We start from the raw sequence: 16,683 nt of genomic DNA on the forward strand, positions 1-16,683 counted from the left end.
TGATGATGATGATGATGATGATGATAATAATAATAATAATAATAATAATAATAATAATAATAATAATAATAATTATCCATCCATCCATCCATTTTCTGACTCGCTTAATCCCTCATGGGGTCGCGGGGATAATAATAATAATAATAATAATAATAATAATAATAATAATAATAATAATAATAATAATAATTATTATTATTATTATTATTATTATTATTATTATAAAATATTATTATTATAAAACGTTAGGTCTCTTCACTAGAAGACAGTACAAGTGGGAAAGCGTTAAAAACATGTCATCTAAAAGTTTCATTTAATCCAATAAACCTGATTTTATTTGAATTTTGTTAGAAGCCCCTGGAATTTTTAAGTATATATAGTCAAATTGTATTATGATGTTATCCTTTTATTTATTTATTTATATTGTTTCAGCTTGAAGTATGCCATGTTCTGTTACACTTAATCTCAATAAAAGTTGAGGGGGGGGGGAGAGGAAAGCAACAGGTCTTGGACGATATTTATAACAGCTTGAACTTTATATTAACAATAATGTTTTATTAGAACTGTCTGACCATTGTTTTATGTTATCTTATTTTCGCAAGTGCGAAGACCAAACCCTCAAAGTTTTCCTTTTCTTCTCTGTCCTCCTCCAATAACAAAAAGATGTTCTAACTGTGTCCCTATGCTCCAAATTCCAAATACTTTTGTAATCTTTATGCGTATTGATATATGCAGCTGTTTTGTTTTGAATAAAATCCCTTGCGATTGTTCAGAATTTCCACATAATCTCTTGTTATGTGATTATCTTTGTATGTTGCAAAGAACATTCTAATACCTTTCTTTTAAACCAGCAGGTCTTTTAAAATCCTATATTTTTTTCAAAACTATTAGAACCTTTAATATTCTTTTAATTTTTTGAATTATGAAAACTGATTTTAGTAAATATCAGTAACTATTATATACAGGGAGAAAAAAGATCAAAACAAAGTCATCCAATTTAAAATGAGAGAAATTCCAATGTAGGTGAAAACATTCAGTAAACAAATATATTCTCATTTCAATTATGTGGAAGAAAAACTAAATTCAACATATTTAGTCAGTAAAAAATCCTTTAGTAAATAAAATTTTAGGATATCCAATTTTCTAAAGATTTACAGTTCTTGAGAGGTCTGAAGATCACTCATTGGTTTGTTTAGATATAGATAGATAGATAGATAGATAGATAGATAGATAGATAGATAGATAGATAGATAGATAGATAGATAGATAGATAGATAGATAGATAGATAGATAGATAGATAGATAGATAGATAGGTAGGTATCTTTTCTGTCATTTAGTATGCACAAAGTGCGTACAGAATGAAATTTCGTTTGCATACAGCTTGAAAAGATTATCCCTTTAATCTTGAGTTAAAGAGGGTTGCAGCTTGTGGCTCTGAAGCCAAAAATGTTTTTTTACACCCTCTGCTGATTTTGGACAAAGATTTTGGACAAAGAAGATAAAAAAGAAAGCATCCATCCATTATCTGTATCTGGTTGTCCATGCAGTGTCGTGGTGGGGGGGCTGGTGTCTAACTCCAGCAGTCATTGGACCAGAGGCAGGGTCAACCCTGGACAGGTCACCGTCACAGGGCAACATGGAAACACACAGGACAAACAAACATGCAGACAGACACCTAAGGGTGACCTGGAGAGACCTATCAACCTGACAGGCATGGGTTTGAACTGTGGGAGGAAGTCAGAGTACCCAGAGAGAACCCACGCATGCACAGGGAGAACACGCAGACTCCACAGAAATACCGCGCAGTTAGCAAAGCAATGTTTTCCAACATAGAAGCCGTTTTTAAAAATGCTACCTTTAGCTGTTTTTCCTATTTCTTACAATATTTAAAATTAATTGTTTTCTGTTTAGGGTTTTTCTGTCATCGGCTCTTAAGTCATGTGCTCTCTGAACATCAACACACATACTTACTTTCCCACTGAGCTTATAAAAGCCGTTGTCCTTGTTCTAGAAATGAATCTGCCGTCAGCTTTTTCCCACCGTGTGTCAGGACTACCAACCACCTTTATGTAACTAAGAAAGGACAGGACAGTTTCCAATGAGCAGCAACATTATTTATTTGAGCATTATTTATTTATTTGTGCATTATTTGTGCATTTGTCGTTTTTCTCCAATTTCTAAAGCCCGTCCGCCGATAACCATAACCTCCCCCACCCTCCTTGAACTTTCCTTTTTCCAAAGCTAACCTCAAACGTACAAAAACACAAGATTACATCGTTCTTATAAGAGCGTTTGAGCATTACTTATTAAACAGACATGCAGCTGAAACAGAAAATCTGTGCACAGAAAACTAGGTGCACCCCAGTTTGCAGAGTCACTGTGGGATGTGATAACCTGAGGTAGCGTCTACTGTCTGACCTTAGCAGACTCTCCCATCGCTGTGGGCGTTGATTTTCTTCTTGACTGCTGTGGGTTCAAGAGGTTTGCAGATACTTTCTGCTCAGCTCTCCTAAGGAAGCTGTGCAACACCTCCAGAACCGAGGTGTTTGCCACCACAGCACACACATAACATGACTTCACATGTCAATGTGGAGCCCTTCGCTGTGCAGGGGAGTTCCTGGCGGTCTGAAAAACACCAAGGTGCCAAGGTCTCTTAAAAAAAAAAAGGTAGCTGGAGTCACCACCCCTCCATCACCGTGTCTGACAGCTGGTATGAGGTGTTTGAGCTGATGTGCTGGTGTTTGTCCTGTTCCTCTCATCTGATATCGAGGTGTTAATCCGGATGCTTTCTGGTTCATTTTCATGCAACTCTGCAAACCAAAGTCGGCCTTCTACTTTATCCCTTCCAAACGACACATACTTAAGTATTTTTTTTTCTGAGTGAAAATGGTTAAAAGAGTTGCTTCTTGTTCGTGCTACCCCCAAAAAATGGGTCAGGGTGACTCAAGGGGTCCTGACAGAATCGCAGCTGACGACAGATGGAGATCTAACAGGGACAGAAGTCTTGCCTCTTCATGTGATAAATAAGCTCAGCTTCAGGCAAATAAATCGCCCGGTCGGTGGCACGTTCTTAGTCAAAGAGGAATCCAAACTGAAACGGTTTATTAAGGCAGTATAAGAGCTCTGATCGTTAGGCTATAATATTCTAATATTCACAGAGCAGGAAACGAGCAACGAGCCCTCATAAAACCACAGACAACTCCTGAGGTGTCAGTCAAAACATTTTATTTTCAATTATACAAATGTGACTTCCTATAATTAATGAACCAGCCAGCTGCTGATGAGCACTAAGCCACGATCCATAATTTGTGAACGCATGTCAGGCTGTGACGGCTTACAATCTCAGAGTGGCAAAATTATTTCAGAGAAAGTCAGGGTTGTTATAAAACAGATCCAGGAGCTGGGACACTGAACTGGGCTTTTTTTTCTCCACAGAGGTGGCATATTTAAGGCGTCGGGGGGCCCCCGTTGTGGGTCAGAGTTATCAGAGATTGCGGCTTTGGTAGGTGTATGAGGACATTCTGACAGTCGTTAACGTTTGCTGATTGTCTCACATCTTAAGTAAGATACGCATCCCACCCCGGGGGAGACATTACACATTCATGTACCAAAAATACTTATAGAAATCTCATAGAAATACTGGTGTCAGGGTCTGCAGCAGCAAGTGAACCAGTTTACATTTACACTTCGACACAGAACTGAGAGACATGCCCGCGGTGAAACGCTGCGAACGGATGATTTTCAGCATGAGGCATCTCCCAGGGTTCCTACGCAGGCTGGAAAAGGTTTGGGAATTTCGATTAAAAAGGTTCCAGATCGCTATAAGAACCGAAAAGAAAACAGAAAACGGAGGAAAACAGCGTTTCCAGACTTTATTGCCTCTCCTTTTTGCTAAATGTTGGCTCCGTCGTCCTGGTTAGGGCATATTCCATGTTTAAAATAGGGCTGGACGATAATTCAATAACAATATATAACAATCTATAGACGTATATCGATGATAGAAAAAAGGGTCAATAAAAAGTTCAACAGAATAACAGTTTTCCTTCCTTGTGTATTCTAGCCATGTAGGTTAATATTACAGTCGTTAACATCCTCCCAACCAATCACAACGCAGACCCAGGAGCCAAGCTCCGCCCCCTTCAGAGAGTTCAGAGAGCAGGTGTTCTTTTTCTTTTTTTTTTTAAAAACTTGCACTTTGGGTCAAAAGTTGGTTGAATAAAGGGTTGAGTTTGGATTCAGTGTTTGTGTGTTTATCTAAAAAATATTTATTGATAATTACTGATATCGATCAATATGATTTTTATCTTATCGCTATGTTTTTTTTTTTCTATATCGTCCAGCCCTAGTTTAAAGCCTGACCGCTGTTGAAACTCTGTAGCAAAACTCTGCTGAACTGATTCTATTTATTGTGAAAATTAACCAAACATAAACACAGAACTCTGGACATTGGCTGAGTGTGTGACGAAATGTGGGATTTAGACAGAGAAAACCGTGCAGGGAACCCTGATTTTCAGTTACAGCAAAGTGCAAAGACAGCAAAAAATCAGCAATATGCCATAGAGCAGCATGAAGTAAACAAACGCACTGTGTTTTGTGACAAAGCAGCTCCAACCAGGCCAGATGGCGTTCACTGGGAAGAATTTGCTTCCGTTGACTCTGGCATTCTGCTTTACAGCCTAACTCGCGTTTCCGACTAGATTAAGGAAAGCTCCACAGAGTATTCAATCAGACAAAAAGGCAACTACAAATATAATTTCTTAGGAAAATACTTGCGCGTCTCTTCCGTGTGTTCATAAAGGCCTCGTACTTGAACGAAAATACGCTTAACAATGTTGTCAGCGGCTCACTGGTGAGTGCAGTCTTCGTTTAAAAAGGATAGCAGAACGACAGAGAGGCAACATCAATGGCTTGGACGACACGGTTCCACTGAGCTACCATCAATTATGTGCTGAATGGACATAGCAACACTTTGAATCAATGCATGCAACTTCCACAAATGCTGTAGGTTGAGGAACAGGAGCGAGAGCCTGAGGAGGCCCGTTTTCTCCCCTTTTATCAGCAGGTTGAGTCATTACGAGATCTCCTTTGCCATCTCCACGTTCTCACTGATCATGCTGGGCTCTCCTTTCTGTCTCAGACTGTCTCCGTCCGTGGCGGACTGATCCTCCAGCTGCTCCAGTTCCTCCAGGATGGTCTGCACGCGGCGGACGCCGTCCCGCCTCGCCTGCCGCACGTCTGTGCGGCCCTCGGGGTCAACGGAGTCCAGCGCCAGCAGCTCTTTGGTCAACAGCTCCTCCAGTAGCAAATACTTCTTATCGTTTTTCTTTCCGCTGAAGCTCCTCACGTCCTGCTCCAGTTTAGCCACTCTCTGAAGGATCTGCTGCACCTTAGCCAGCCCCGGGTGGACCGGGCACTGGGCCGCCGGCTCGCCCTCAGCCGGCGCGGGTGGGACTTCGGCGGGGGCGGCCGGTCCCTCGTGGGCTTCTGGTTTTGGAGGTATCTGAACTGTGATGTCGGCCATGTGGTGCTGAGGCGGCTCCTGCTTCTGAGCCTGCGGCGACAGTTCGTGCTGCGTATGAGGCGGCGCTTGCTGAAACTGCTGAGGTTGCTGGAGCTGTGGAGGATCCGGGAGCTGCTGCGGCTGCTGGAACTTCGGGGCGTCCGTTTCTGCGTGCGGCGACTGAGGAGCCGGCGTGCTGCTGGGCTTCTGCTGCACGCTTTGATGCTCTAGCTCCGTCTTTTGGGGCAGTTCTCTTGACAGCACACGCTGTGGAGCCTTAAATGCATGAAGGAAAAGGAAAAATTAGTCATTTATGGCAGTCAAAACTTTTGTTTTTGTTGTTCTCGGTGTGCACTGGGCTCTCCTTCAAGATGAAAACCTCCTGAAGAGCCCAATAAGCCTTCCTATTAGATGCTCAAACCACCACAACTGATTCTGTCATTACACGGCAGCAGAAGCTCTGCTCCAGGGTCCCGATCCTGTCTCCAACAATGAGTCCAGAGGAAGCCCATCCCACATGTTTCAGTGAGAAAACTCATTCTTTTAGTCATGACCGGTAAAAATGATTCAAGGAACTTGATGAAACACAGAACTGTAAGAACCACAGCTGGATCAGAGGGACCAAAACACCCTCCATGAGCCAGTTTTCCTGGTCTACTTCCATGTAGGGCGAATATTTTTAGTCTGAATGCTGATATATGATATTTGTCTCGATATTTTTTCTTTTCTTTTCGAAAAGTAGTTATAAAAACAGCATCTCTGAGTCAAAGCTTTATTCTAATTAGTCTCACTGGCACATTTTTTTAACAAACCGCTGTAGATAAATAGGAGAAACAGCTGAAAAATTACCTACTGGAAGACATTAAAGTTTAATTCTATCACAACATAGACTATCCCGATAGAAACGATATAGTTTCATCCTATATCTCTTTTTTGAAAATCTCGATATTTTAAAAAATCTTCAATATATTTCCCAGCCCTACTTCCAGTGTCCGAAATTAACTTTGTTATTCACCGGCCAAGTTGGCCGGTAGATGTAAAAATCAACCGGCCAGGCATATTTTTTACCGGCCAAAATATTAATTTTGACCAGACCTCAACTTTTATAAAAATTAAGAGTGAAATTATGTTAATTATGGGGGGCGTGGTTGGGGGCGTGGCTGACTGGAACCTGGAAGAGAAATCTTTGTTTCCTGAATTAAAAAAAATATATATATTGTAGTTGATTATAAAAGACACAATATGAATTATCAGATTCACATCCAGCCGATAAAAAACACTACAGATTATCATTATTCTATCCATGTTGGCCTTATTTGTGAATGAGGCAGAGTTTCAACAAGCCAGTACGGTCAGTGGGGGTTCTAGACCAAATGTAGCAGGGGGGGTCAGGGTGGGGCCAGTGTTTTTTCACAGGGGCACAGAACAAAAGATTTGGGAGGGGGGGGGGGGACTTAACAGGTCAACATTTCATCGTTTAAAATATTAAGTAAGCCAAAGAGACAATTGTCGCTCTGGAACTCCAGGTTGCAGACCCCTGATCTTTTCTCAATACAGCGGGAGCTTAACGTGAAACAGCTTGATTTTAATTATTGTTATTTTTTTTATATTTATTTTTTAATTATTTTGTTATTTTATTATTGGGTAAAACCATAAACGAAAAAAATGCAACTGATCCAAATGTCTGGCTTTGTCAGCATTTATCATCCTAAGAAATTTAACATCATGTTTTTAGTACAGGGGCCATAACAGGGGCCAGGAACAGTTCTACATGGGCATAGGCCCCTGTTGGCCCCTGTTCAGAACCGCCCCTGTGTATGGTTCAAAATTTTCCCCTCAGCTGCAACACTTAAAGCACTCAGGGTTCACGCTGCGTCTTTACGCTGATCTCGCTGCTGGATTTTACCCTCGTGCGCTGCGCCCCAGATGTTACAGGTTACATGTAACGTAATTTTGCGCACCTGAATTCAAGCGCAACGCACCACGCCTACTGAAGCACCGCTGGTTCTGTGTCGTTAAAAACAAAAGAGCATGAAAAACAGTTACCGACTCTCCTACTGACTTTAATTGGGACATTTTGGTACGAGTGGAAGGACATTAAACGTAGCGATTCACGTTTTGAAGGCTGGCCGCTGATAAAAGCACCTTGCTCCGAGAGGGGGGGGGAGGGGGAGGCGCAGTAAGAGCGATGAAGTACAGAGCCGCAGCGCAGGTAGTTAAAAAAAAATCAGAATAAATAAGAACGAAACTTATAAACAGACTAATTGGCGTTTTAGACTGTATCTGGTTAGCAGATCTGTTTTCTGATCCAGCGTGCAGCCATGACTGGTTCTGAATGTGAAAGAAGCTGAACCAGCACCGCAGAAGGCGGGTCTAGACTGAGCTCTGGATGGACAGAGCTGTGAACGGATCGTATGGGGTTTGTTATTTTTATGTTACTTTTATTTTATTTGGTACAAACATTTACTCGCCATGTGGCAGCTAGCCCTCTGAAATTCACTCGCCAAACGGGAAATTTACTCGCATTTGGCGACTGGCGAGTGTTAATTTCGGACCCTGCCTACTTCCATGTATTGTTTATTTGTTTATTTTATTTTATTTGAACATGATACAAATATAAAAATAAAATAGTGCACAGTAACAAGAAGTGCATAAGAAAGAAGAGAAACATGTCTCCTCTGACACTCAATCCTGGTGCTCTGGAGCCACTTTCCTGCATGTTTTTAGCCGTTCTCCTGTTGCCTGACTGAAAAGAATCGCTTATAATCAGGCGTCTGCAGCACTGGGTGGCACGCTGAGGAGGTAATACAATTTAAATCAGGTGTGCTGGAGCAGAACATTTCTAAAACATGAAGAGCGGCGGCTCTACCTCAAGCTCCTGCACAACTTATCTCCTAAGCATGAGTCTTTACACAGGAAGTTAATATCAGACCTTTTGAATCAGGAACCTTGTTCTTCTGGTCACGACTCTTTTCTCATACCTATTTTGGCTCAGCTCTTTCCTCGCCGTAAAAGAGCAAAGATGCTACCGCATTAGCTCAGACCCCCGTCCTTTTATCCATCTTCAACTAAATCCTACCATCATCAAGATATTTGAACTCCTCCACCAGACTGACCCGCGACTGGAAGGAGTAATCCACCTTTTTCTAGTCGAGAGTCACGACCCCTTGTAGCTGAAGTTCCAGAAGGAGGCACTAAACCACAAAAACCAGTGAACCCCATGCAGATTAGGGTGGCCGGGGTTTGGTCCTAGTTGTAAATGGCCAGAAAACCTCAGAAAACCTGACGAAATGCAGGAACCAGCTCAGCTGACTCCTTCCCACATGCAGGAGGAGCAGCTCTGCTCTGAGCTCCCCCTGGTGGACAGACCTCCACAGGTGGTTTCTGAGCCGGATGGCATGCAGACTCAGATTCACCAATCAAAATGTTTTAATCCCTATAATACGTTAAGGGGAAAACAGATCAAAGTGAAATTACCTGTGGCCTCTCCCCCATCACCTGGATCTTAACAGGCGAATGACTCCTCACGTGATGTGGGAGGTGAGCCGCCGTCCCGTCGCGGTGCTGGGGGAAGGTGGTCGGGGAAGCTCTTTCTCTGGGAGGCTGCACTGCAGCAGGGTAGCTGGGCCAGTCCTCGGTCTGAAGGCGATGGAAGGGCTGCTGGTGTTCAGCGTAGGGAACGCGCGGCGCGTAGACCGACGACGGGTTCATGTGAGGCGTCGTCTGGCCCCCTCCTCCCTCGTGGATCACTGGGATGGAGATGTACCCGGGCTGGAGGCCGGTGCTGCTGGGCCGCGCCGGCTGGTGATGGGGGGCGGTGTTGACCTTTAACACACACAAAAAAAAATGTTCAGTTTGTGTGAACGATCCCAATTATTTAGTGACAGATTTATTTAGAGGTATCAGAGTAAAGAGGACTAAACATAAATGTCCACCAGACTTCTCAGGGGGTTTTTTTTATTGTAAAAACATTTCCAAACCTTCTACAACTGTTTCTTTCACTTCCCAATTATTCACTACTTTGTGCTGATCAGTCGCATAAAATCCCTCTAACCGCACTGTGTGGTTGTGATGTAACAAAATGTGAAATCATTCAAGAAGCAAGAATACTTTTAAAGCTCCTCAGTTATGTGGGTCTGGAAGTCCTTAAAACCTGAAATATTGGATTTTTTTTTCTGGAATGAAAACTATATTGTTTCCAATAATGAACCAAAAATAATTTTATCCGTTTAATATCATATTTGATCAGTTATTAATAATTTTGTATGGTACTGCAGTTTCTTTGCTCCTCAGCTCTAGAGGCAACTGCCTGAAAACCGGAAATATCAGTTTCTTTAAATCAAAATTGAAAGCTCTAGTGCTTTCTGCCTCTCTCCTACAAAGACTAAAACTCATATGATCAGTTAATTAGTTTAATTGCTCAGTTCTTAGTTATTAATAATTGTGCAAGGCACCATAGCCTCTATGCCAGGGGTCTGCAACCTGTGGCCCCAGAGCCGCATGTGGCTCTTTACACCTTCAGTTTTGGCTCTTAATAACTTAGACCAAAAATGTAGGGAGAAAAAAAATTGGTCAATGTTTCTAAATGTAAAGGTAATTTAAAATTGCTAGCTTTAGGATATATTTAGTTCTGGAACACATGCATAACATTTCCAGAAAGAAAGAAACTAATGGTGTATAGAATATTTTACTATAGCTGAATGAAGTATCTTTTTGTCAATATATATCAATGTAACGACTTGCTTTTTTATCGTTTTGATGCCATTTGCTATCCAATTGAAGAAAATGCATTAAACCTAAACATTTTTATGTTGGTTAAATAATAAAAACGGTTGATCTTTAATAAAAAAAATTAAACAAATTTCCTATGGTATACTATAAAAACAAGCTCTTGATTCAAAGAGTTGTGTAACTTTTGTGGCTCTAAACAAAATTTGTGTAGCTGGACCGAGGGCAAAAATGGCTCTGCGGGTTGTAAAGGTTGCTGACCCCTGGTCGCTTTGGAAACAACTTCCTGAAAACCTGTACTGTAACAAAGCCATTGGCTATTTTTTTTTTTACAGTGGCTTTCCTGTGAAGACTGAAGATTATTTGATCAGTTCTTAGCTACGACCTACTAAAAGTACCTCTGGTGTTTGTGAAACTGTTGACCCGGCTTTCCCACACTCCACGTCAGACGGTCCCAGCAGGGGGGATTTAGGTCTGCCGTGGTGGAGCCCTGACGTCTGGGACGGCGCCTCTGTCCTGGCATTCTGCGCGGCGACTGGCTGGATGTAGGAGTAGCACGGATGCTGCTGCTGCTGCTGCTGCCTCACATCTGCGCCGTCGTGGTAGACGGGGATGGGAATATAACCGGGACGAAGAATCGGGTGCTTCATCTCTCTCACAAAGGTCTTTGAAGGCTCCAGAGGGCTTAATTCTGCTGATAGGCTGGGTCCATTTGCTGATACTTCTCGAATCTGAAACCACATAACTACAGTAAATATGACTGAATATCTGTGCTTTTTTGTCTCTCTTGTTGTGTCTCTGTTCTGTCTTCTGTAACCCCAGTGGGTCGAGGCAGATGACCGTTCATACTGAGCCCGGTTCTGCCGGAGGTTTTCCTTCCCGTTAATGGGGAGTTTTTCTTTCCACTGTCGCTTCATGCTTGCTCAGTATGAGGGATTGCAGCAAAGCCATGTACAATGCAGACGACTCTCCCTGTGGCTCTATGGTTCCCCAGGAGTGAATGCTGCTTGTCGGGACTTTGATGCAATCAACTGGTTTCCTTATATAGGACATTTTTGACCAATCTGTATAATCTGACCCAATCTGTATAATATGATTGAACTTGATTTTGTAAAGTGCCTTGAGATGACATGTTTCATGATTTGGCGCTATATAAATAAAATTGAATTGAATTGAATATATATAAACAACTATTATTTACTGCTGTCTGTGATAAATACCCAGCATAGGACGGAGCATAAACAACTGTTCATAGTATACATAACAAAACGGTACAGCTTCAACAGAGAACACAGCAGGTCTTTATGCAGAGCTGGATTTATTATTCAAGATTTATTACATGCATATAATGCACGGAGTTATGTCACAGGTTCGTGACGGTTCCCAAGCCTTGGTGCATTGAAAAAAGAAAAACAATTCAATACCATGCTCAGTCCCAGATTAGAAAAAGAAAGGTTATGGGGTGAGGCTCAACATTTCCACAGAGTGGTGCTAAAAGTCTCACTTGTGGGCTTTGGAAAAAGAAAACGACGTCTGACAGTTAGCCAGAGCTAACATGGTAAGCTGGGTTTTATCTTATCGTTTGTATTTAGGCCTTAGAAGAGTGCTTTTTTTAGGTAGTATTTTATTCAACCATCCAATAAAAAAGTGAAATTAAACATTTTCTAACCTGCGTTTCTACTATTCTATTAAGTAAACTGTATTTTATTAATTTATAATGTACCCTAGAGACCACATTTGTTCTACTCTAGGCCTTAAAAAACAAATAAACTACTTACTTCTCTACAAAGTACATCTATCATGATAAATTGTGAAGTAAAATAGGGGGAAAATCGTGAAATGTAACAGTAGCACTGTTTAATTGTATTATGCTCAACGTTTTTTACAACAGGTTGGTGAATTAAAACAAAGCTCACGCTAGCTAGCTTGTACATTTTACAAGTGATCAGAATCCCTTATAGAGGGAATTTAAAGCTCAGACCCCGAATAAAACTGGAAATCAGTTATTTGACAGTAAAAGTCTGCATTAACAGTCAAAGAAAGATTTGCTGCAGGTTCCTTAATAGTTTTGAATCTAACAGAACGTGAGGGTATTAAACTCATTTATAAGACTACACATATGTTCTTCGCTGGTTTTTGATTTTTAAGAAACTCCATTAAAGGCAATGATGTTTGGTGTGTTTACATACCAAAATACGTGGGAATTTCCTGTTTTTATCCAACATGAAAAGCAATTTTTATTTTAATGTACTAATCTCTAAGAATCTGAGAGACTAATTGGTGCATCACTCCTGGACAGTATTTAGTACATTTAATTAGAGAGTTGAAATGTATTGTTGTTGGTCAGAAATTCAGAATCAGCCATAATCAGAATCAGAAGATTAGGAAAAATCGGTAATAACTTAACCAATAAAAGGTGGATCGGTGCATCTCCATTGATATTAATCGATAAAAATCTGCTGCAGAATCCTTTATAGAGTCCGTAGTTTCAAATCTCTCTGGAAACAATGGGATTATCCACATGGTTTTAGTTTTTATGCATTTAATGCAGTTGGAAAGGTATTACATTTTTCAGCATTTAATCTAAGGAGGATATTAGATTAGTGCATCAGTGATCGTCAACATTTAATACTTTTATTGTTGAAATGAAACAAAATCTAAACAAATACATTTCAATTTGAAAGCAGCAAATTAGACCTGAAACAAAGCCATAAATCGGTAGCCATGAAAAAAAGCCTTATTTTTGTGCCTCTATTCACAAAGGCAGGTAAATGTGGTTTTAATACAACTGAAGGTTAAGCATTTACTAAATTTATCATAATCAGCACTATTCACCATGTTGGCGCACATTAAGATGGATCTTGACTTTGGCTCCATTTTACTCTCAATGTAAACATTTTAAATAGATAAAAAGATATATTTTATAAATATATTACTTATGTACCGCATGATGTTCGTTGCATTATGTTGTCTATAGCTTTGATAAATGTATTGAACATGGAAAACAATCCAACTTAGTCAGTCTCTGACCTGCGGATTTTAAGAAAGTTAGACGATCAATGCTGTTAAATGCAGCCGTGGATTTAAACCAAAGTTTAAACAACGCAGTGGTTCACAAATGTTACGGTTTCCAAACAGCTAAAATATCCCATCATAATGTTTCTACGGCTTAACGCCCTGTCAATGTAAGAGAAAGTCCAGGTGTGTTCTGATTTTTTCGGCTACGAAGCCTGAAGCAATGCAGCGCTGCCCCTCCTCCACCTGTTGCTGCACAGTGCCGGTCGTCCGGCAGAAAGAGAGCGCCTAATCTCTTCCCTTAAAAGAAAGACAAATTCAGCTGGTTGCAAATTTAATTAACTATTAAATTGCTGGAAACTACTGTTTTACAGGAGAAAACCTGTTTTTTTTTGTGCGGAAAAAGAGGCAGTAACATTTTCCCTCCAAGGTAAGGACTTTGTGACTGCTGTGTGTGCGTGGACACGTTCAGCTGTTGTGAACACACAGGCTGTTTTTGCAGAGACCGGATATTTATCATGCGTGTCTTTTCCCTTGGTGTAAATTTTACTATAATAAACTGAAGGCTGTCAAATTTAAAACACTAAACTGAGGTGTTTTTGTACCTCGACTGTGTTGTCACTGGGCAGCAGAGAGGGGAACAGGAATGAAGCTTCAACTCCATCATAAGGGTAAGTATACGCAAAATAACAGCAGACATTTTAATTTACGTTAGTGTAGATTTATCAGACGCTAAGCTGAAACTAAATAAAGGTTTTAACAAAGAGGAACACCGACTTCATGAAGCTTTAAAAGTTTCAGTCCTAATGAACGGCTTTTCGCTGACTATTTCAGGCTAATTTTGATTCCTGACAATGAAAACATCCGAATGCGTAAATAAAAGCAGACGTCTTGACAAAATAGTAAATTTAATATGTGAGCAAAGAAAACAGAAAATAATTAAACAAACATACGTTATGGTGGCAAAGGCTAGGTCGCCCATGGTGCACAAAGACAATCAATATGCTAACTGGGCGTATATAAGACAAAATACAATAAATAAATGAGGACTATGTTGGCGCTTCAAACTTAGCTCAGAAAGTTTGGGCTGAGAACCAAGAACACGAGTTAATGGATTTTAAACTGAGTAGATGATTCGAACTTAACAAACCATTAAGGGTGAACACTGTGATCACATGATGCTGGTTTCATTAGAAAGTTAGGATTTATTCCTCTTTCAGATTAAGCCCTTCGTTCCTATCATTATTTATAATATTTGCCCAGAGACACACTTTTCCTTCGACTGGAGGTCGGCCCACAAATGAAACCTGGCTAAGGGCCTCATGCCAGGTTGGCCATAAGCAACAGGTTCCCACCTATTTCTAATTCAAAACAAAGCTCTAAGCAGGAAAGAAAGAGAGAAAAAACACCAGCGACCTTTCTACTGCAACATCACAGTTGTGAAATAGCTGTGAACGACCCTTTGCCCTCTGCCTGGTACAGGACACTGCGGGCCGATGCACCAATTTTATCCCCCAACAGCTGTGTCTTTCCAGCAGATTCCTCAGCACACTAACTTTGGAAAACAAGAGTCTGTAACTGAGAGGAAAGATTAGCAGCCTGGCAGACGGCGCAGCCTCGGCCCACAGGTTCTCCCCACAGACCCGGGTGGCTTTCTGGTTTATTATTATCATCATTATTATTATTATTATTATTATTGGTAGCGGCGATTCCATTGTTTGTAAAAACCAAATATCCAAGATCAACGAGCCACTGCTGCACTGTGGGTGTATTTCACATACAGGCAAAGGAATCAAAATCCTTTGACCCACTATTTTTACATATAAAGAATTTGACGAGTGTTGTGGTGCAGAACATGAAGCATAAACAACAGAGTTTAAAAAAAACACACAAAGTATATCGCATGATATGCAGTTCTATGGTAAAAATAAGCAGGTAAGAGACACAAAGGTCAAAGTCTAATGTCCAAAACTAGAACGTTTTACTCTACGGTTTATTTATCCGGGGTTTTTTTCATTGTCTTCTCGCTGTTTTGCTCTGGAAAGTAACAAAAACAAACCATAAGCCCACCCCCAGTGCATGCTGGTCCTATGGCAGTCCCTTTAAAGGAAATTAAATAACAATAATAAGTAGGGTACCCTACCCTAACTACAAAATAAACCAGAAATATAAAGCAACCCGACAACAAAATAAAAAAAAGAAATCAAAATAATAAAAGAAAACATAGCCACAACTTTATTAATATTATATTTATTACTAAACAATGCACCGACCATACCCCCCTGAGGCCAGAGTTGAGGCTAAATCCTTGTAAGGGAAAAGTTTATTAAGACCTGAACGCCGTTTTTCAGACACGGGGAGCCTTTCCACGCAGCCCAGTGACTCAGTGGGTAATAATAGTGCCGGATCATGGCATGGGAATATAACGGGAATGGTCATCTGTTATATTAGGCTTCTGAGCTGTCAGTGAGGGGGAGGCGGCGCAGCCTAACGAGGCCTACAGGCAACAACATTAACAACAACGTAGCGCGGCGCTTCTTTTTTTTCTACGTAACTAACGTAAGAAAAGAAAAAAAAGGGGGAAAACAAACTAAACTGGCGCAGCTCCGTGCGAGAATAACCGCTTTTTTTTTCTCCCCCCTTCAACTCGGAGCGACCAACTTTGTCCCGGGGGGGGGGCGGGCTCCGTACCTTTCTGCCGTCGTGTCTCGGGTCATTCCAGGTGGTGGTCCGGTTGTTGTGGTCCACGAAGAAGGGCCAGCCGGTGTGGGGGTCGATCTTCACCTCCCAGCCCAGCGGCAGGGGCTCGCTGTCGTTGCTCGCCATCGTGGGTGTCGGTGGCTGCGTCTTCACGGCGCTCATGTTGCTGCCGGCCGTTGAGTACTGGGACATTTTATACGCGCGACGGTCGCTTTAAAGATTCCCACTGGTGACGTAGGCGGTAGGGGGGCGGGGGGAGGGGAGGGGGGGGGAAGTGGGCTGGAAGTTTCTGGAAATAGCTGCGCTGGCTCCTCAGACCCCAAACACAGACGTCTGTGTGCAGAATAACATCAATTCGTCTGATTTTATTAATTTATCACATTATAAACACGTTATAAGCACGAGGCTGTTTGCAGTCACAGATAACACAAACAGGAGGAGCTCCCCCCTTTCTCTCTCTTTCTCTCTTTTTCTGCATATCAACAAAAGGGAATTCCTTAATAAATTTTCTCAGCTAAAAAAAAAAAAAAATCTCCAAATAGAAGGAGTCAGACTCCCACAAGGTAAATCCAGTGCAAGGATTTGCTTGGATTTTTTATTTTGCTTCACAATTATGTAACTGCTGGTGTGAAAGAGTGTGGGCACGGTGACACCTCTAATGACAGCCCTGCCTCTTTATTCTGACAGGGGGAATGCTAATAACCCAGATTCTTCATCATGCGGCTGAACAGTGAGAGAA

The 16,683-nt window shown here is 41.3% G+C and overlaps 1 protein-coding gene across 1 annotated transcript; it reads right to left on the reverse strand.

The window, feature by feature from the left end:
* Positions 1 to 4,403: 4,403 nt before the first annotated feature.
* On the reverse strand, positions 4,404 to 16,166 carry bag3 (BCL2 associated athanogene 3). Its single transcript, XM_012855620.3, has 4 exons — positions 15,936 to 16,166; positions 10,628 to 10,960; positions 8,979 to 9,326; positions 4,404 to 5,777 (listed from the first exon to the last, which is right to left on the reverse strand). Exons 1-4 carry the CDS (start codon positions 16,134 to 16,136, stop codon positions 5,073 to 5,075), a joined length of 1,587 nt encoding a protein of 528 aa, XP_012711074.2. The 5' UTR covers positions 16,137 to 16,166; the 3' UTR covers positions 4,404 to 5,072.
* Between the last annotated feature and the right edge of the window lie 517 nt (positions 16,167 to 16,683).

The sequence above is a fragment of the Fundulus heteroclitus genome, chromosome 22 (genome assembly GCF_011125445.2).
Source record: "Fundulus heteroclitus isolate FHET01 chromosome 22, MU-UCD_Fhet_4.1, whole genome shotgun sequence".
Lineage (NCBI taxonomy): Eukaryota > Metazoa > Chordata > Actinopteri > Cyprinodontiformes > Fundulidae > Fundulus > Fundulus heteroclitus.